Source organism: Camelina sativa, chromosome 13 (genome assembly GCF_030686135.1).
Source record: "Camelina sativa cultivar CO46 ecotype springtype chromosome 13, ASM3068613v1".
NCBI classification, from domain to species: Eukaryota; Viridiplantae; Streptophyta; class Magnoliopsida; order Brassicales; family Brassicaceae; genus Camelina; species Camelina sativa.
In genome coordinates this window covers 10,267,528-10,288,591 of record NC_141892.1, presented here as the reverse complement: position 1 = coordinate 10,288,591, position 21,064 = coordinate 10,267,528, and the positions used below count along the sequence as shown (strand labels likewise).

Sequence of the window (21,064 nt, the reverse complement as noted above, 5' to 3'; positions counted from 1 at the left end):
ATTAGCTAAGTTATGATGTTCATTGTCTAGGGATAATTTGCTTGTGGCATGTTAAACACTATGTAAATTACTCATATTCATAGCTAAATATGTTTCTATAATTTTTATGGGTTGGTCTATTAAAATAAATAAAATATATTAGTCGATATCAGATAAATTAATGAAAATTATTACGCTAATCCTAACCGGTACCAAAAAAAAAATACTATCCATCTAAAATTATAAAATCTAAATATTACTGGAAACATATGTTTTTTTTAATTAAAAAATTATCTCGCCATTTACAGCAAATCAAAATCTAATAGATCTATATTACTAATCCCAATCTAATTAAATTTAATAATCCAAGAAAATTAACCAACATATTCTCATTCTGATTATTTAAATTTCTAAACTCAATACTAATTTATAGCAAAACGTAAATCTACAATAGAAAACAATAGTATTTCCTAATTATAATGACAGCTATTAACAAAATAATTTTACAAATATTGAATAAATGATTATGACTCTAATCTTAAAAAAAAAAACAAAAATCAGATCGTGTAAGTAAAACAGATTCCAAAAATATGAAATTTAAAAACAGAGGATCGAGAAGCAGGAAGCCAGGAACTGGTCAACATGTTGGACTTTCCAAATTCATTGACTAAAGACCGGCCGTCTCACTTCCTCCACATCAGCTTTCTTCGTTTTTCAGTCAAAAAGTCAAACTCTCGCTCTCACACATCCTCTTTATATTCTCTTTCTTTCGCAGTTTCCAGAAGCCATGCAAAAAAAAAAAAACATAGTAACAACCAACAATACCTTAAAATACTTTAATAATCCATATTATTTTTTTCAGTCTTTTTAGATCGTAATGGAGAAGAAGAGTAGTAATGGAGATTGGGAGAAGATGAAGAGAGAGATCAACGAGCTAATGACAGAAGGAAGAGACTATGCACACCAGTTCAGATCGGCTTCATCTCAAGAAACACGTGAACATTTAGCCAAGAAGATTCTTGAATCTTACCACAAGTCTCTCACCATTATGAACTACTCCGGCGAGCAAGATTCGTCGCATGCTCACGATGGTGGAGGAAGCCCCAAGAGTGATGATTCGGATCAAGAACCACTTGTCATTACCAAGAGGTACACACAACACACTGTTCCGTATCTATAAACTGTAACGTTATAAAGTTTTTGTTTTGCATATAGACTCATATAATATTTAAAAATGTAAAATATAGTTCGAAGAAGTCAATGCCAAAGTGGACTCGGAAAGTCATAATTACCCCTGGAGCTGGTATTGACAGAACACTTGAGGATGGTTTCAGTTGGAGAAAGTATGGCCAGAAGGATATCCTCGGAGCCAAATTTCCAAGGTTATTATCGTAATGTAAATTAATTAGGAAAATTAAATTACAATGTTCTCATTTCAGCCCTTCATTATGTATTTTTACTAAAATATGTGACAGGGACATAGTCCCTGTTTTATTACTCATTTTTTATTTTATTTTGTCTATTATATATATACATATTACATTTACCAATTTTATTTGCTTAACAAAACGAAAAAATTATATGGAGATGTAATACAGATCTTCTATGTAGCTTTATATATATATATATATATATATATGTGTGTGTGTGTGTGTGTGTGTATGTATGACAAATCATAAAATATACAAGAAAAGAAAGTTTAACTAATGTTTTTTTTTTTTTTTGTGTGGTATAGAGGATACTTTAGATGCACGTATAGAAAATCTCAAGGATGTGAAGCTACAAAACATGTCCAAAGATCTGATGAAAATCAGATGCTCTTTGAGATCAGTTACCGAGGAAAACATTCTTGCTCTCAAGCTGCAAATGTCGGTTCAACCATCCCGGCACAAAACCTCGAACCGAACCAGACCCAAGAACACGAAAATCTTGACATTGTGAAGGAAAGTCTAGACAACTATAATCATGAGGCACATTTGCATCACAATCTTCACTATCCTATGTCCTCTACCCCAAATCTTGAGAGTAATAACCCGTATATGCTTCAAATGAGAGATCACAACATGGACTTTTTCGGATCTACTAGTTTCTCTAGTGATCTAGGAACTAATATCAACTACAATTTTCCTGCGTCTGGCTCGGCTTCTCACTCTACATCAAACTCTCCATCCACCATCCCTTTGGAATCCCCGTTTGATAGCTATGATCCTAATCATCCATATGGAGGAGGGTTTGGAGGATTCTATTAATTCTTAGTCATCCACTTAAAGGAGTGACTGGAGTTTTCATAATAGCTAATCAATTTCCAATTCAAGTATCCTAATTACTTGTCTATTCACGTTTTTTTGGTTTTGCTTATTCAAGCCTTCTTTTCAGGGTCTATGTTGAAATAAATGGATTTATACTCCATATGATCCTTGTTATTTAGCTTATAATCCATGGTTTTTTTTACCATATGTTGTTGTACCACATTTTAATATTTTTATAGCAAATTTGAGTCTTCTTTTGGCTATTATATTTACCAGCCTATATTTGAGATTGAATTTCACCAAGTGGTGTTTTCACAGGCGTTGCAAAATTTACAATGGCATTGATAATACTTGGAGATATTATAGTTAAAAAAATTAAACGTGGAAGAATATCATTTGATTATTAGTAGCATAGTGGTTTGTACTTTGTACTATTGTTATTGATATATCACAATCTGAATTTAAACTTGTATAATACATATGCTATTGATAAAAAAAAAATTATTTACGATGTTGAATCTGTGAATAAGAAAGATGTAAATCGATGAAATTTATTTCCAACAATTGAACGCACATCGACTTTATACAAAAGAACTTCTTAACTGTATCCTCAAAAAATTAGAAAACCTCTTTGATGATCTCTACCACACATAAAAACTTTTCTGGTCTCTCTATTTAGTTATAATCAAAATGCAAAAATAAATAAATAATTAAACTAAATAGAGACCAAGATTAAATTGAAAAAGGATCATTAATGGATGAGATATGTGAGGACCAAAGCCACCAACATAAGGACATATGCTATGCCTTGGTCTATCGCTGTTCCTGCAATATTTTGTTCGAAATTAAAATTAATCATCCGAAAGAAATATTATAGTCACACATCTAACAAATTTTCAGAAACCTTATTTAAATGTTAGTTTCACATTAGTCATTGGTTTGCATTTAACAATTGATTACGAAAGAATATGTATAAACTACTCACCGTCGCTTGTTGGAGCCGGAGCAGGAGCCGCGGATTGAGCATGTGTCATTGGCAACAAAATGGTGAAAACTATCCATACGATTGTCGAAACGACGAAGAAAAGCCTCGAGAAGGACATTTCAGTTTTTTTTTTGTTTCCTCCCTCAATATATATCTTCAGTTCTTAACTTCTTTTGTTAAGGTTCTTCCCTCTCATTAACTCCCTAATTTGTGGGAGAAGGATTTTAGAGAGGGCAGAACAAGGGAGAGAGGAAAATGCAAGAAAAAAAATACTAGGCAGAGCGATAGAAGAGGTAATGAGAATTATGAGAGTTTCTTTTGGGATTTTATTGAACAATTATTCTTTCCTTTGTCGACGACCCGCATCTCTAGGAACAACTCATTTTTGCCTCACAATTATTGATGCTTTTAGAAACGGGAAATGCAACTAGTGAATGTGATTGAATTCATCTCGTACTCACAAATTGTGGTTGGTCCACAAGAAAAGATTAAGCTGTTTTCCAGCTTCTTATGTCCAGCTTGGTCACATGCAATAATTTTCTCGCTATTATTGCCGTTAATCTATAATTTGTCGTTTCATATTTGTTTTTGTGGTAGTGTATACTGATTATATCATTTATTACTGCCATTTAAAGCGGTAATTCTGAAGTATGACTATTAACTATTCACTATGTCCCTAATAGATTGATGTTCTAGGATTTATTTTTGTCTCTAAAAGATTGATGTTGTATATTAAAAAATTAAAATAGTTTTTCTACTTTATGCTTTTTCATATGTGTCATTTATCTAATGGTTTATTTTTTCTCTCTCATTCAAAAAAATAATTAGAAATTAATATGACTAAACATCAATCTATCAGGAACAACAGAGTGAGTATTATATTTGGTTGTTTTGATAAATGAATCATCTCAAAGTATTTCTTTTGTCAACATTAATAAATAAGGATAAAAATCCAAATTATAACAAAAAGCATTTTAAAATCCAAACATAACTTCATTTCTATATGTTGAAGTTTAAATCATCAAGATTATTATGGAACTAAATATTTGATGGAGCAAGTCCTCCTAATTTCCATCTAAATGTTAAACACCGATAAAATTTAAAATTATCTAAATGTAGAGAAGTGGAGCTAAAATTTTATATATCTGCCAGTTATGATATATTATTATAAATCATAAATGCCAAAACCCCGTAAAATAAAAAATTCTACAATTTCCTCTCAATTTCCTCCAAAGTCTCAACCACTTTCACCATCTCCGGTCTCTTTGCTGGAACCCTAGCGGTACAACTTGTCCCTAACTGCAACATCTGAAGCAACTTTTCTTCAACGTTAGGAGTCTTCACAAGCTCTAAATCAAACACTTCACCTGTCCATTGTTTTGCAATAACTTCATTAACCCATACCACCAGGTCTATCCCTTCCTTTGCATCATCCATACTTGATCTTCCGGTTAGTGTTTCCAGCATCAAGATTCCAAAACCGTAAACGTCTGATTCAGGCGTCGACCTCCTCGTGTTGGTTGCTTCTGGGGCACGGTACCGTCTGGCTGATGCATTAGCCCTCGTAACCGGATTGGTTAACACAGCTAAACCGGTTTCTGATATACATCCATAATCTTCCGAATTCATGAAGACGTTAGAAGATTTGATGTTGCCATGTGCGAGCTTGTATGTGTGTATGTGAGCTAGGCCTTTTGCTACTCCAATCATGAATCTTAATCGTGTTTCCCAGTTCAAGGGAACATGTCCCTCCTCGCCGTTCTTGCCTGCCGGACAAGAAAAAGAAAAATAACTTTCTTCAGATGCAAGAAACTAACATTGTCAAATAAGTTTTAAATTTGTTTGCGTTTATATTTACAAAACTACTTTGTATACTATTTGCGGTTGAGTATTTCATAACAAACTGAAAAAGTTAGAACTTACCATGAAGAAGATGAGAGAGACTGCCTTTAGAGTAATAATCATAGACCATAAGCTTCTCTTCCTTGGAACACACGTAAGCTCTCAAAGGAGCAACGTTCTCATGCCTAATGTTTCCAACGATCTCCATTTGATGTTTGAAATCTTTCCGCGACACCACTACGTCCTTCAATCGCTTAACCGCGATGACCTTAGAATCTTCTAAAACCGCTTTATACGTCATACCAAAAGTGCCTTTCCCTAGAAACTCTGCCGACGCTATCAACAAGTCTTCCAAGTTAAAAGCTAGATTGCTTCCTTCAAAGAACATAACTCTGTTGATTTCGCTCTTATCCTCCATGTCTTCAATATTCTTTTCCTTTCCTAATTTAGAAACTTCCTTCTCACTTGGCATCTTCTGCGCTGGTTTCAACTTCTCTGGTGTTGTTTCTGTCACTTGCCTCCTCTGCCTTTTCACATAGCAAACGATTATCACAACCGCGATTAGGAAGAATATGACGAAGCAAAGGCTTATCGCTATCGCGAGAATCGCAGGTTTCGAGATATAGATCCCCTTTTTCTCTTTCTCTTTTTCTATAGGAGGGATCACCGGAGGAGGAGAGGCAATTTCGTAAACCAAGTTGTTGCCGGAAAAAGCCGAATTCCCAAATCTTCTCATAGACTTTGGTATTGATCCGGTGAGATTGTTGTTGGAAAAGTTGAGTCTGCGTAGACCGGAGAGATTAAGATCCGGAATCTCACCGGAAAACGAGTTTTCAGCAAGGTCAAGCGAGTCGAGTCCGGTCAGGTTAGCAAATCCCGCGGGAATACTACCGTTAAACCGGTTACCGTACAGATCAAGAACGGTGAGATTGGTCCACGTGGCGTAATCCGACGGTAATGGGCCGGAGAATCTGTTGTTGCTGAGACTAATTGCTTTGAGTTTCGTAAGCTGCAAGAAATCAACTGGGAACGGACCTCGTAGGCCGTTGGATCGGAGACTGAGGATCTGAAGCTCCGATAGACGGCTGATAGTTCCCGGAGGGATCACTCCTAGAAGACTCGCTCCGGGCAAGTGAAGGGCAGTGACACGTGTGCCGTCTCTGTCGCACGTGACGCCTGGCCATGTGGCACATACAGGGGTGCTTGCGTTCCACGTTAGAGACCGTGGGTGAGTGATGTTGTTGAGGAAGTAGAGAAGGGCTTGTCTGTCGTCGGCAAGGTCACCGGCGACCGGAGAAAACAGAGCCGATGATGCAAAGAAGAGCAATAAAATAAAGTAAAAGATGGATAATCTTGTACTCATCTTCTTAATAATTTTCCTTAGTTATTGATTTCAACCCTTGTGAAGAAAATTTTCTCTGGATATATCTGCATTAAATAACTTATAGAAGTTAAAGATGAATTTTTTTTTAATCAATGATAATATTTGATGATAAATGGAGATTTTAAAGATTTTGCAAAAGAAACAAATAAAGAAAAACATTCCTTTAGTTTTCCCAATATTTTGTTTTCCCATCATTATGCTTATAACTACTTTCATGGCTACAATGACATTTGAATAGAAACATTCTAAAAGTTTAACTTATCAAATATATGACCCAAGCAGACTTCAGACGTACGTAAAAAAAAAAGCTTACCGTTCAAATGTGGAATCTCATTGACTAACTGAAATTTCCGGTTGTATATAGTCTGAATTGAGAAAAGAGAATGTAAAAGATATATATGACTTATGAAAATTTAGAAAGCAGAGAAGAGAGTAGAGAAGAAAAAGGAAGTTTGTTCTGCAAAACTATAGGCAATGGAAGCTATTGATTATTGAAGAAAGCCATAAAAGAGAACTATGGTTTAGGAAAGTCAAACCGGTTATCGAGACACAATAATTGGTTAATAGACGTTTGCTTTGAGAACATTTCTGGTTCAAGGAGCTTCGGTGTTTCAGATTAAAAGATTCGGAAGTTGGTTTATTGAAAACACAATTAGTTGGGGCGTGATGGTGACAAAATATTGGTAATGATAGAGGATTGTTACAACTTATAAATCATTAAAGGCAATATGAGCTGTTAATTCAGTTTCTTTAATTCACATAAAACCCCTCATATTTTGAAGTTTCTCAACCTTTTCCCCAAATCTAATATGAAGCCTAAACAATATTGTACATACTTGCGTAGTTTGAGTTTTGCATGCATATTGCAATGCTTCACATTATATAAATTTATAAAGGTTTTAGAAGATAGAATTTTCGATTTGCATATATCAAATTTTCTAAAATTGCAAAAAAAAAAAAAAAGATAAAAAAATCACCGTAACAACATATATTTAGTGAGTTTGAAATTCATTGTTCATCTTTTCAACTCAATATCAATTTTTTAATAAACCACTACGCTATGTCTTATTTAGTTTTAACCCTAGAACTGCAATGTTTTCCAAATTTAAATTAAGGGGAAACCAAAGTAGAAAACTTTCTAAGGTAAAGGACCTTTTCGCTATATGAGCCTATATAGATGAGTGTATTTAAAAAGTCTATACATGTACCGTACGCACATGCACCTGCATGAAACATTTGTATATCTAGTGATTAATATAACATATTGATAAATTAAACCATATCTTTCGCAATGTAACTTCACATGATCTGCGAGCATCTTATAATCATTGACGTAAAGTTTTTGCTTGATTAATAGTTGTTTATTAAGATATGTTGTTTGTTTGTGCTTGTTTGTTGTGCATATATTATTATTAGTTACATGTGCGGCCAAGTAACGATGACGAACAATGATAAACGGAGAATTGTTTTTGCAGCTTATTATTTGTCTTTATAGTTTTTTTTTCGGTCCCCAGTTGCTTAATACAGTCGTCGCACTATTTAAATAAGCAAAAACTTATCTCAAAATACAACATTAAAATTTCAAACGTCGATGAGAAAGTGACAAGAGTACTAATGTACGCGATTGTGAAGGTGGCGATTGTAATAATCTTAGAGAAACTTCAACAACATTATTCATACAGGTAAAGTATATATATTTAGTAAGTTGTTTTACTCAATACAGTAAATTCACAACACAACACTTGGGTATTTACGGATGCATTACATAATCTTGATTCCCGACTTGGAGTAAAATTTCGATGCAAACAAAATGTTTTTATTTTATTTTATTTTTGCTGAGTAAAAATTAAGTATAAATCCTTGTTTAGCAACTAATTAATTATAACAACATTCGTAACTGATCAGAAACGCTCAGATATATTTCTAATGCGAAAAATTATAAGTATTAAAATTTTAATTAATCAGTTCTTTTTTGCAATTTGTCACCAATGTATTGCTAAAAACAAAAAAAAAGAAATTGATGGAAAAATGATTAACATGTTCAAACATCAAAGTTACTTAGCAAAAAGAAAACATCAAAGCTGATTAATTAAAAATTTAAAACTTATAATTTTCGAAAGAGCATCTTCGAGGCTTACTCGGGGATACTACAAGGGCTTAAAGATGCAAAGGTCGAGCTCATGATGCCATACGCTCAACTTCTCATACAATTCATTGAGCACGTATCAAAAGATGCCCAAAGGGCCTAGAGCGTGGTGAAAGCGGCGGTGGAAGACGCATGGGACAAAATACAAAGCAATTGTTCAAGAACTTCACATTATGTGGCGAATGGCTTAATGTATGTTTTCAATCAGAAGACGAACACCTCAAGGAAATTGCAGTTTGGACTCATGGAATGATCGGACAGCTCGTGATGTGAGCTCTTCATCCTCAAAATGTCTTGAATTTGGTTTCTTGAGTCTATGAGTGTGATGTGGATAGCGGTTATATATACATTTTTGTTAGCTCATTAATTAAAAAGGATACATGAGTGCGATTTTTATTTAATAGTGCATCTTTCTGTTTCTCCTTTTTTTCTTGTTCATAATCATAACCAAACTATCGTTTTTTCTTTCTCATCTCATATATATATAGCTTCTTTGTTAATTGTTATCATCTCTGGAAATATAATATCCAGAATGATCCAGAGATTGATGATAAAAAAAATTACATATCCTGCAGACTACAATGCTGTGATTTGTTAGTGCAAGTGAAACAGAGCTGCAAGCAATCGAATATAGCAAAGTCTTTTTGTTTGAATCAAAAGTCAAAGCAGAGAATAAAACAAGAAATCATAAAGTTTGAATTGTTCTTTCAGTTGAAAAAAAAAAAAGAACCACAAGCAACTTGCAACAAACACAAAACCTCTCTCTCTCTCTCTCTCTCTTTTAAATAAACAGAACACTCTCTACGTTATGCAAGAAAGTAAACACTTGATTAAAATCTCTAAACTTATGCTTGGGGTTTCCTTCAAGGACAACTCTTCTAATCCGGTTGGTTTTGTGATCCAGAAAATAAACAACCAACTCTTCAAACCTGATGGGTGCAAATACAATCTCTCCCATATCAGAAACGCCCAAGATTTCAAGGCGGCGATGGAGATTCCCAGTAACACCTGTATGAAAAGATAGGTGCTCTTTGGACCACTCTTGTTTCTTGGCGTCCTGTAAAACCCACAAATAGAAACGGTAGACGTCTCCATTAGATTGAGTGACAAGAGCTACTTTCCCACGGTAGTTTATCAAATTTGTTTCGTTCAATGATGATCCAAGGCCCTCAGGAATAAGGGAAGCAACTTCCAAAATTTCAGACCTCAAATCAAACCCCACCAAGAATGGCTCCTTCATGGTATAACTAGGGGAAGCACTGTAATATAAGATGCCATCTATGCACACAGAATCATATCCAGGATAGTGAGGAGGAATGCAACAGTACTTGACCATTCTCCAGTTTTGAGCTCCTCCCAATGTTAGGACTTGATGTTCACAATACCGAGTAACATTGGTCAAGCACAACACTTTGTATTGGGCATCGATTGGATCATAACCTAAAAAAGATCTGACGATCATTTCAGTGGATTTGACAGCGGGTAAGGTTATGGACTTGCCTGTGACGGGGTTAATTACGAATTGTTCTTCACCATATAAAAAACAGATCAACCCATGGACATTACTAGGCTTGTTAGTTGTACCGTAGTTTCTTCAAGTGACACACCGTACTTGATAGAAACTCAGGTGGTTCCTCCACAACAACAACAACAACTTTGTTTAGTAGGTCAGCAACACCAGGCCCTTGTCTAAACCGGCCATTCCAGGCAGCCCTACGCAAAACCGGGCTCACAGGCTCACGCTCAAACGAGCAAAGTGAAGTAGAAACATGAGTTGATTTGGAGAAGAAGTACCAGTTTTCTTGATAACCCTTTATTTCGTTATTGAACGCGAAGAGGAGGCGAGGAGGCTGTTGGGAAGTCTGAAGCGAGTAGGATCTGATGAATTCTCGACCACCGATGATTGTTGCCCAAAACTTTGATACGCAAAGGAACCTAGCTACATCTTTCGCAGGCAACCTCAAGAGGATCTCGAACAACACGTCCACGGGAATTGGATCCAGAGATTGCTCATTCTTCTCCGACATGCCAGCCAACTCCGCTTTGTTTTTTTTTCCATTAACGAATTTTGAAGTAAAAAAAACTATTTAATCATATCTTATTACAGTAAAACCTCTATAAATTAATAATGTTGGGATCAAGATATTTTATTAATTTATAGTGATATTAATTTATTTATAAATTAATAATTATTATTTTATAGTGTAAATTAATAATTATTAATTTTTAGGTATATTTTTAATTGTTTAGTTTAATAAAAATAATGAATTGAGACAATTTTTGCAAAATAAGATAAGAATTTTGGATGTTGTAAATTTTATGGTATTGGAATTGAATGTGAAATAATTAAAAAATATTATTGACAATGAATTACAAATATTATAGACAAATTCACTTATACATATGACATAAATATTCAAATTTATGAATAAGAATATCTATTCTCGTATTTTAATAGTCTATCAAACTATGAAAATGTAAATGATGCATATTTAGAAATTGAAAATTTTTAAAAATTTTAGCTGTTTTATGAAATGTTATAGAATATTTTATATCATTATAGTTTGAAGATACAACATAACAATTGTTTTATATATATGAGGTTTAAGAGAAACATACTTTACTATATCAGCATCTAAATATATATATATATATATATATATATGTAAATTTACATGATTATTAATTTATGATATTATCGGAACCTTATTTTACATGGGGATTTCAAAAAAAATATTATCTTATTATCTTATCGAAATTTGTTAATTTTTACACTGTCCCGACTTGGGACTAGCAAAATTTATTAATTTATAGTGTTTATTAATTTATAGAGTATTAATTTATAGAGGTTTTACTGTATAAAGTATAGTTTCAAAAGTTATTAACTCACCGGATCGTGACACGTGTCAATTTTAAAAATTACTAACTTATAAGATTGTGATAAGTGTCAATTTTACACAAATTTCTATTAAAAAAATCTTTAAAAAAATTAAGAAATAAAAAATTAGCTATTAACATGATCATGACATTTGTCACGTATACTGATGAGATGATGACACGCGTCAAAAAATAACATTAAATCTAAATCTACATAAAATTTACATGTTTATATCTTTAAAAATTCCTAAATCAAAAAGGAAAATTAACAAAACTAATCTATTTTCTACTGTACGCTAATTATATTATACATTTTTTCAATTAGATTTTGATATGTATAAACAAAAAAAATAATTCATTAGGCATTAAACATGTATATTATTATTAATCAACAAAAGTGAATAACAAATTTAAAAAGAATAGCATAAGTTATGTCAAAAGAATTCTTATTTTTGAAACGTAATAGGACAGCTAATTAAGAAAATAACATTATATCTACATAAAAATTATGTTTGTGAAGTAATCTTAGTGCAGTGGTCATTGGTAACTCCAATTGTATAAGGCACCATAACACGAGGGATCGAGTCCCGCTATATATGAATGTAGGGATTTGATTAATGAACCGGCATGTTGTGGCTCAAATGTTGACCAAAAAACATATTATTTGTTTATATCAAAAGCTTTGATCTTTGATTTTTATTTCCGATACAATTTTGCCGATCTATTTTGTGGTCTTTGATTTGTGAGGGTTTTTCAATGGAAGCTATCAGATGCAATGAAATGGAATCGAAGTATATAAATCCCGCTAATTTAATCGAAGATAGAGACACTGATGGAGGTTCCAAAAGTGATTTTACAGTTAGTAGCATTATAAGTTTGGAAGATTAGTCGGTGATTGTTCTGGTCAAAATCTAGAGTTTTCTCTTCTGAATAATGTTGATGATTCTGGTACTGAAACAAGAGCTGTTTGATCGAATAAATGAGAAGCGATTTTCAAATTTGGGAAGTTGGAATGGTAAACTGTTTTAAAATTGGTTTCAAACCGGATTTATGTGGTTTTCTATCGGATTTGGTTCGTAAACCGTTTAAACCCAAGTATATGGAGAAATATATGAGAACTTTTGATTCAGGTAGAAATAAGTTTAAAATTTACGATTCGAGAATATTCGAGACGAGGTCATAGTTTTAAGTAGTTTTGGTATAATGTAATACATTTCTGAGGAGTAAATAGGTCGCTGATCCTTAACTTGATTATGACATATGTCATGTTTTGGATTGTTTATAAAGTGTCTATTTTTTTTTTATTTGAATTATCTAAGACTTATATATACTATCGTGATTATAATTTTCAAATTTTTATTTTTATTATGTTATATTAACTTTTTTCTCAGTTTCTCAACTTTTATTAGGTTGGTCATAAATTCATTATAGTAAAGTAGATAACTTTCAGCAGTTGTTCATACAAAATATCTTTAGAGTAAAAAAAATTCATGGTTAAAAAAATTATGTCACAAAACAAGTTTAGTAATTCAAAAAACTATAATTATGCCAAAATGAAAGTAAAGAAATATAAATTTGTTTAATTTGATCATAATATATTGTATAGGTGGTGATAAAGAGCATACTTTAACAATAAATAATTTTGTAAGATCATAATTTTAATGATAAAAGATAAAGTAAGATTGTACATGATTAGTAATTAGATGTTGCATTGATGAACTATTTTCATGTAACATATTTTGTGAATAAGTTGTGTAACGTTTTAAAAATTTGACAATAATAATACTCACAATGATGAGTATTTGGCAAAAGTTTTGGTGGGATATAATTTAGCTTTAAATTATTGTAATAATTGTTATAATATATTAAAAATATATAAATATAAGTGTATGAAGGTAAATACAAATATGATTTTTTTCTAACTAAAATTATTTATATATTTAATTCAGGAAATCATTTTTTCTATATTTTTAAAAAGTTGTTTAATGTTTAGGATTTATTTTTTCAATAAATTTTAAACCCGCACATCGTGCGGGCCTTATCTAGTATATATAAAAGTAAGGTTTTGGTTGGTTGTTTTTTATTTAATGCTGTCTAATTTTTTCAATTTTTAATTTGTTTTCTATTTATTTAATTGGTTTAAACAATATTTAAGACTCATTTAACACAATACATTTCATTCACACATTAAAATAAAATTATAACTGAAAATAAAATAAATTATGCATCACTTATATTCCACCACACAATTTTATTCAAACACAATAAATTATAATTGTAACTCTCATAATTCTAAATGTAACTTACATCAATTCTTATCATATAAATAAGCATTATCCCATTCTCTCATTTTAGCATTCTTTTACTTTCTCATTTTCACATTCTCTCATTCTCTCATTTTCTTCCACAATACTTTAAATCATTTTTTTCTTTTCGATTTCTTATTTTTGTTGTATGGGTTACAAAAAAAACAAATGAAATATCATCATTTAAATTTTAATTTTAGAGACTACATGATATATATTTTACATTTTTCTTATCTATGTTTTACATTGTTATTTTTGTTTTATTTTTAAAGATTCATCTCCATTATCTAATTTGGCTTATCCTCTTATAAGTAATCATTCTCTACTCCTCCCCCACCAATATCAAATGTTGTTATATCTTATATGTGTTGTAAGAGTTTGATTCTATATTTTAATTTAGAAAGTATTATATATATTTAACATTGTTTTCAATTTTTAAAATTAAATTAATCTTTGGGATATTTTTATTGCATTTCATATGATTTTATAAGGTTTCGCTCTCTCCTTACTGGTCCATTTAGCATTTAATTTCTAAAAAATAATATTTATTTTTAATTTAATAAAAATGTAGTAATGTACATTAATATATACTTTAAATCCACATTTTACTACTAAATTATAACTGAAATTACATAAATTATGAATTGACTTTTTCCATTCATTTTCACTCAAACACACTATAAATTATATTTGAAACTCCTCTAATTAAATTATTTTAGAAATGTAACTTCCATCCTTGAAATCCTATAAATAACCATTCTCACATCATCATCCACCATATCACAAATTCTAAATATTTCCTTTGTTTTGTTTATGTTCTTCCATGAATTCAAAACTCATGGTAAGAGTGTGATTATACATTTTTCTGGATTTATCTTATATTTTGTTCAATTTTTTTTAATGTATTTCTCTCCTTATTATTTTCAATTTTCAGTTACATATGTATAATAAAAATTTGGTGGCTGTAAAAAACAATTATCGATGCAGATTCAACAACACTAATTTCAATCAAAGACCAATGAGGGAATCAAACTAAAAAAATTATCTGCATACATGTATATATATTTTATTTTTAAAAGTATGCAATGTTTTAACAAAATTAACTATTATAATAGAATTATTAAATCAAAATTTTTAACTCTCTCTTACCTCCAATTTTTTCTTGAGAATTTGTATACTCATCATTATAATTTGTGATCCAAAATATAATTATATAGTGATCATTATAATGTTTCTTTAATTCAAATTTTTGTAATTTAATGATTTTCTATATAAAAAACAATTTGATATTCCATTTCCAAAATTTTACTACAAAGAGGAAATCATTAGAATTTAACCTAGTAATATAGCTTAAAGTAAGGTGAATATAAAAGAGATAAAAATTAGATTAATATTTGAGATTTTTAATTGCATTTCATATGATTTTATAGGAAATATATGTAATTGATACTTCAAAAATAATTTTGCAATTTAATTATTAAATATTTTAGGTAAATATTGAATATAATAGTAAAATTTTATTTTTATCATTAACAATATTTTTTTACATAACTGGTATATTTTTATAATTTGAATAAATAAAATGTATAATTGATATTTAGAAAATTTGTTTGTTATACATGTAATTTTAAGGAGAATTTCAAAAATACATCTTTTTCAATACCACTTTCAGAAATACCATTTTAAAAAACTTTATTTTCTTTTCAGAAAGTTCTCATAATTTAGTTTTTACATAAACTAAAATAAATTAACATAACTAATACAACAACTCGCGCATATGTGCAGGATATTACCTAGTATTTATTAGAAAACAACGTTTTTCCTATAAAAAAAAGGGTAAATTATGGGCAGTAGCCAAAGGTAATGTTTTTTAATTACTTTAGGACATAGTAGTGTTTAGGTTTCATCTTTTAGCCACAATCAAAATTTTGGACAATTATGCCCTGCAACTGAAGTCATGCAAAGTAAAGGGGAGTTACAGTTACTTCGTTCGGTTGAGTAACCATGCCACAAAAAATATAAATAAAAAATGAAATATTAAATATTATAAATTTATTATTATTTCTTCACTCTCTTTTATTTTCACATTTTTGTTCTGTTTCTAGTGTTATAACTATTTTTTATTTTTATACTTTTAATTACAATTTGTTTTTTTCTATCTTTTAAAACCCATTTTCTTAACTTTTTTTTTAAATTTAAATCGTACCGTTAAAAATGATTTGAGATTAACATTAACATATGCATATGTGTTATGTGTACCTACATGGTAATAAATTATATACTTTTATTTATGTAAATATTAAAATGATTTGTATATTTATGTGTACGTATATGGTAATAATTGTTACGTACATGGTAATAATTTGTATATATATATATATGAAAATACAAGGATGAAGTGTTTCTATCAAAAAAAGAAAAACATATATCAGGAGGAAGTGTATATAATAGTACACAAGGTTGTACATAGAGGTGTCAAACGGGCCGGCCCGCATCCATTTGGGCTGTCCGCGGGCAATTTCTATCTTCTGGACCACGACGGGCCAGTCCGCTAAGCCCGCAGACATAAAAATTATGTCCAAGCCCGCCCGCTAACCCGTTGGACTTAGGTTTATAAATTATAGAAATATCATATATATTCAAGCCAAGAGGAATGCCTTCTTCTTGTAGAAGATAATGGTCTAAAGAAGAATCCAACCGACAACCTTTAGATTGTACAACAACATTATCCTCTGATATTAGGTTTATATTTACCAATTTTGTAAGGTATATTACAACAACATTATCCACTGGTATCATGTTTATATTTACAAATTTTGTAAAGTATATTTTTGAAATTTTAGTCTAATCAACCAAATGTTTCTAATGTACAACTAAATATTGTGTACACCACTTCTACAATAGTACATAATCTAATAGACATATATATAATCAATATTACATACACCATAAATTGCATACACCTACATAGAATAAATTTAATGAAGGATGTTTTTGTAATTTTGCAATCATCTTCAACCTGAGTCTCCTTTTCTGCAATCCTAAAATTTTGCGGTCACCATTCACAGTTTTCTTATAATCTTTTGTGTTTGTACATTTATAATATTATATATATATATATATATAAATCTTGTAAATCTAACATATGTAAATATATTTTAAATTCAAAAAACTTAATATCATAAGTTTTTTTTAAAGATTGATTTAAGTTGATTACATTGAAAATTGTTGAACATGCATGAATTATAACCTTACTCGTCAGAAATAAGATGTGGTTATATTTTCTCGAAAAAAAAATAATAGTTTTCTCACCACAAATCATCTCTACTTCTTCTTTGTTTTTTCTCTTTTCAATTTTTTTTATTTTTCTTTATTTATATATTAAAATTAATTAGTTTAAATAAAAATCTGTTATATTTGGTGGAAAAGAAACCAAACTAAAAGAGAAGTTTGGTTACAGGGCATTATTGTGTAAAACACCATTTGGCTATTCTGGGAAAGGTGAATACGACTTTGTCAAACATGAAAGAAAAACAAAAATTGAAGTGGTCAATGAAAATTTCTTAAAAAACAAAACAGGAAAAAGGAAGATATTGGGCCATAGTTGGATTCAAAATATTAGAATGGGCTTTTTAGCATTAGGCTGAATATAAAAATGTAAACAGTTTCCAAGAAGCCACAGCTAAGAAAGATAGTCACATTGAAGCCATAAAAGATAACTATGGTTTAGGAAAGTTAAACCGGTTCTCCATACACATTGATTGGTTAACTACAAACCGGAAATACATGCACAAACGCTAATACTCGTTTGATTTGAGCACATTTCTGGTTCAAGGACAAGGAGATTCATTATTTCAGATGAAAGATTCGGAAGTTGGTTTATTATTGAAAACACAATTAGTTGGGGCGTGATGGTGACAAAATATTGGTAATGATAGAGCTAAACGTTTACCCTAAGTTTACCTAAGTTTAACCGACATTGGTAAAAAAAAAAAAAAAAAAAAAAAAGCTAAACGTTTTGTTTGTGTGCCATTTAAATTATAAGTAGTGGGTTTATGGGAAGACACTTACTTGTTTAATCATGATAGAACGACCATCTAAATTCTTATTTGAATTATTTTATTTTCTTTTCCAACTTAAGAACTTAAATTTGTTAATTTTTTTTTAAGAAAATAATTGATGTCTATAGTTACATACCATTCTTTCTTATAAATTATAAATCATACGAAAAACATACTCATAATTAAACTTTCATAAATAATACAAAACAATTAATACACAATGGGTACCTCAGATCACATTGACAATCATCTAGTTTCAATTGTACAATATTTGTATCCTAAGAATAATCATATAATACATATATTGGGAAGAAAAATCGATAGTTGAATATACACAATATCTAGACAGCATAATATATTCTTTATATAGTTTGTTCTGCTACTTTATATTTTTTTATATAAATAATAAATTATTTACAGAAGGATAAAAAAAATAGAAAACTCTCAAAATTTATTCAAATTTAAAAATATTATAATTTTGCATTATTTTCAAAATTGAGAGTATAATGAAATTTCTAAAATAATAAACTATATGTCATCGCCGTCATAGAAAGCATAAATGAACAAATCAATATATATTTACATATTTCTTTTCATTGTCATGCGTTTGTTCTAATTAAATAGTTGGGTTCAACATTACAAGTGTTTGAATCTAGATTTTGCCAACTTTTTTTATTTTTTTTTATTTTTATTTTGCTTATAACCCCGAAAACTTCGGACCAGACCAGTTGTACAAGAGGAGTCTATCTATATCCCTAGGTTATAGAGAAGTTTACATCTAACCCAAGATCAAAGAGAATGATAGGACCATGACTAACGGAGGTTACTTAACCACAGTTGCTACAAATAAAAAAAATATATATATAAATTGAAAAGCTAAGAGAGAAAATACAAAGGTGCTCAAGTTCTTCCTCCATAATCGTTTCTTTCTCTGTTGCAAATACATCAGCTTTGTTATAGGTACATCTTTATTAAAAAAATAAAAATCTGTTGACTAGTCATTTAAAACACCAAATATCGTTGACCAAGTCACAATAGACATATCGTTAAATAAGATAACTGAGCAATTAACAACCGTTATTTTGCCATTTAACAGCATATTGTTTTTGGTTTAATTAACTATATTTGATGTTTTAAACAGCTACGCAACAAAACTTGATGTATTAAATGGCTTTTCACAAAGTTCATGGTTTTTTTACTTAAATTTGAAAGTTCATGTATTAAATGACATTTTTCCTTAATATTAAATAATATAAGTAGATAAGATATATAAAAGAGAAAGTAAAAGCAAACAAAAGTCAAAAGCAATAACAAACAAACACATAACCATAAAGAAGACAAAACATCGTTAACGAAAAAAACATGACTAACATAAATCTTGTCAAGCATGTTATATATTTTCTCTTATTGCTAAGCTGCTTTTTCACCAAACCTTCCGATGCATCCAGAGGTGGCATAGCCATCTATTGGGGCCAAAACGGCAACGAAGGTAATCTCTCAGCCACGTGTGCGACCGGCCGGTATGCTTACGTCAACGTCGCCTTTCTTGTGAAATTCGGAAATGGCCAAACACCGGAGCTCAACCTCGCCGGCCACTGCAACCCTGCGGCCAACACTTGTACTCGTATTGGTTCTCAGGTCAAAGATTGTCAGTCTCGTGGCATCAAGGTTGGTTTAGATGACTTTTTCTGAAATAGAAAATAAATTGTTTATATTTACTTCCCCAAAATTTGATCCTACTATTAAGTTAATGAAATCACATTTATTTTTTCAATTGTTTTGTAAGGTTATGTTGTCTCTCGGCGGCGGAATCGGAAACTACTCCATTGGGTCTAGAGAGGACGCAAAAGTCGTCGCGAATTACCTGTGGAACAACTTCTTGGGAGGGAAATCATCGTCACGTCCGTTAGGTGATGCTGTTCTTGACGGTATCGATTTCAATATTGAACTTGGCTCTCCTCAACACTGGGATGATCTCGCCAGGTATAGTAATTACGGAAACATTATGAATAAATATTTTATGACAAGTAATAACGTGACTGGAAAAAAACTATTTATGAAAAGAAGATTATGGATATCTTCGAACTTCTTGGTTACAATATAAAAAAAGTTTGATAAAGATATAATATATAGGTGTTTAAATTCCTCATCTGTCTTGACTATTTTTTTTTTGTGTGAAAATAACAAATTAACTAGATTTTAATTATTATTGTTGTTTTTGTTTGGATAGGTCTCTCTCAAAGTTTAACCACAGAGGAAGAAAAGTATATCTAACAGGAGCTCCTCAATGTCCATTTCCAGACAGATTAATGGGAACTGCTCTCAACACTAAACTTTTTGACTATGTTTGGATCCAATTCTACAACAATCCACCATGTTCATACACTTCTGGTAATACTCAAAACCTCTTTGATTCGTGGAACAAGTGGACCACTTCAATTACAGCCCAAAAAATCTTCTTGGGTCTTCCGGCAGCTCCTGAAGCCGCGGGAAGTGGGTATATCCCACCAGATGTACTTACTTCGCAGATTCTTCCGTTGTTAAAGAAGTCTACAAAGTATGGAGGTGTAATGCTTTGGTCTAAATTCTGGGATGATAAAAATGGATACAGTTCATCTATATTGGCTAGTGTGTGAAAGGAATCATGGTGACTATTGTATATTGATTTCTCTCATGTTTACCTTATGAAGAATTGTTGTGTGTGTGTGGTGTTAGTATTCTAATATGGAATGATTGTATAATTAATATACTTCATCAACATTCAAATTAATGAAACTAAGGATTTGCTTTTAATATGCAAAGACATGTGTTACACATGTAGCTGCATCAAGGTTGGTTCACATGCTTTTTTTTCTTCTGCTGAGATAGAAAATAAATGGTTTTTTTATCTTTTCCTCCAAATTTGATCCTATTATTTTAGTTAATAAAATCATATTTATTTTGATGCTTTTGTCAAATTTGTATCAAGGTTGTGTTGTCTCTTGGCGACGGAATTGGAAACTGTATTCGATTGGGTCTAGGAAGGACGCAAAAGTGGTCACGGATTGCCTGTGGAACAGCTTCTTGGGAGGAAAATCATCCTCACGACTCTTAGGTGATGTTGTTCATTATGTATTGATTTCAGTATCGAGCTTGGTTTTCCTCAACACTAGAGGATGATTTCGCCATGTAGTAATTATTAAGAAAGAATTTTGTTTTATAACAAGTATTATCGTTATTGAAAAAGACTATTTAT

General features: G+C 30.9%; 4 protein-coding genes and 1 pseudogene across 4 annotated transcripts; 2 read left to right on the top strand and 3 right to left on the bottom strand.

The window, feature by feature from the left end:
• Positions 1-760: 760 nt before the first annotated feature.
• Positions 761-2,506, top strand: LOC104736423 (putative WRKY transcription factor 30). Its single transcript, XM_010456400.2, has 3 exons — positions 761-1,128; positions 1,227-1,361; positions 1,715-2,506. The coding sequence occupies exons 1-3, from the start codon at positions 857-859 to the stop codon at positions 2,226-2,228; spliced, it is 921 nt and encodes a 306-aa protein (XP_010454702.1). The 5' UTR covers positions 761-856; the 3' UTR covers positions 2,229-2,506.
• Positions 2,507-2,761: 255 nt separating this feature from the next.
• On the bottom strand, positions 2,762-3,590 carry LOC104736422 (arabinogalactan protein 41). Its single transcript, XM_019234911.2, has 2 exons — positions 3,214-3,590; positions 2,762-3,053 (listed from the first exon to the last, which is right to left on the bottom strand). The coding sequence occupies exons 1-2, from the start codon at positions 3,329-3,331 to the stop codon at positions 2,980-2,982; spliced, it is 192 nt and encodes a 63-aa protein (XP_019090456.1). The 5' UTR covers positions 3,332-3,590; the 3' UTR covers positions 2,762-2,979.
• Positions 3,591-4,327: 737 nt separating this feature from the next.
• LOC104736421 (inactive leucine-rich repeat receptor-like serine/threonine-protein kinase At5g24100) lies at positions 4,328-7,089 on the bottom strand. Its single transcript, XM_010456398.3, has 3 exons — positions 6,753-7,089; positions 5,137-6,483; positions 4,328-4,979 (listed from the first exon to the last, which is right to left on the bottom strand). Exons 2-3 carry the CDS (start codon positions 6,416-6,418, stop codon positions 4,420-4,422), a joined length of 1,842 nt encoding a protein of 613 aa, XP_010454700.2. The 5' UTR covers positions 6,419-6,483; positions 6,753-7,089; the 3' UTR covers positions 4,328-4,419.
• A 2,137-nt stretch (positions 7,090-9,226) lies between these two features.
• Positions 9,227-10,692, bottom strand: LOC104738135 (F-box protein At1g47810 pseudogene; annotated as a pseudogene).
• An 8,437-nt stretch (positions 10,693-19,129) lies between these two features.
• On the top strand, positions 19,130-20,622 carry LOC104736420 (acidic endochitinase). The gene is made up of 3 exons (XM_010456397.2): positions 19,130-19,497; positions 19,616-19,812; positions 20,060-20,622. The coding sequence occupies exons 1-3, from the start codon at positions 19,192-19,194 to the stop codon at positions 20,463-20,465; spliced, it is 909 nt and encodes a 302-aa protein (XP_010454699.1). The 5' UTR covers positions 19,130-19,191; the 3' UTR covers positions 20,466-20,622.
• The last annotated feature ends 442 nt before the right edge of the window (positions 20,623-21,064 follow it).

What these genes read in the sequence shown, in the direction of transcription:
- LOC104736423 (XM_010456400.2), top strand. Translation starts at nt 857, where the DNA reads ATGGAGAAGAAGAGTAGTAATGGAGATTGGGAGAAGATGAAGAGAGAG. An exon ending in CCACTTGTCATTACCAAGAG is followed by an intron (nt 1,129 to 1,226) that starts GTACACACAACA and finishes TGTAAAATATAG; the next exon opens with TTCGAAGAAGTCAATGCCAA. An exon ending in CTCGGAGCCAAATTTCCAAG is followed by an intron (nt 1,362 to 1,714) that starts GTTATTATCGTA and finishes TGTGTGGTATAG; the next exon opens with AGGATACTTTAGATGCACGT.
- LOC104736422 (XM_019234911.2), bottom strand. Translation starts at nt 3,331, where the DNA reads ATGTCCTTCTCGAGGCTTTTCTTCGTCGTTTCGACAATCGTATGGATA. An exon ending in TCCGGCTCCAACAAGCGACG is followed by an intron (nt 3,054 to 3,213) that starts GTGAGTAGTTTA and finishes AAAATATTGCAG; the next exon opens with GAACAGCGATAGACCAAGGC.
- LOC104736421 (XM_010456398.3), bottom strand. Translation starts at nt 6,418, where the DNA reads ATGAGTACAAGATTATCCATCTTTTACTTTATTTTATTGCTCTTCTTT. An exon ending in TCTCTCTCATCTTCTTCATG is followed by an intron (nt 4,980 to 5,136) that starts GTAAGTTCTAAC and finishes CTTGTCCGGCAG; the next exon opens with GCAAGAACGGCGAGGAGGGA.
- LOC104736420 (XM_010456397.2), top strand. Translation starts at nt 19,192, where the DNA reads ATGACTAACATAAATCTTGTCAAGCATGTTATATATTTTCTCTTATTG. An exon ending in GTCAGTCTCGTGGCATCAAG is followed by an intron (nt 19,498 to 19,615) that starts GTTGGTTTAGAT and finishes TTGTTTTGTAAG; the next exon opens with GTTATGTTGTCTCTCGGCGG. An exon ending in CACTGGGATGATCTCGCCAG is followed by an intron (nt 19,813 to 20,059) that starts GTATAGTAATTA and finishes TTGTTTGGATAG; the next exon opens with GTCTCTCTCAAAGTTTAACC.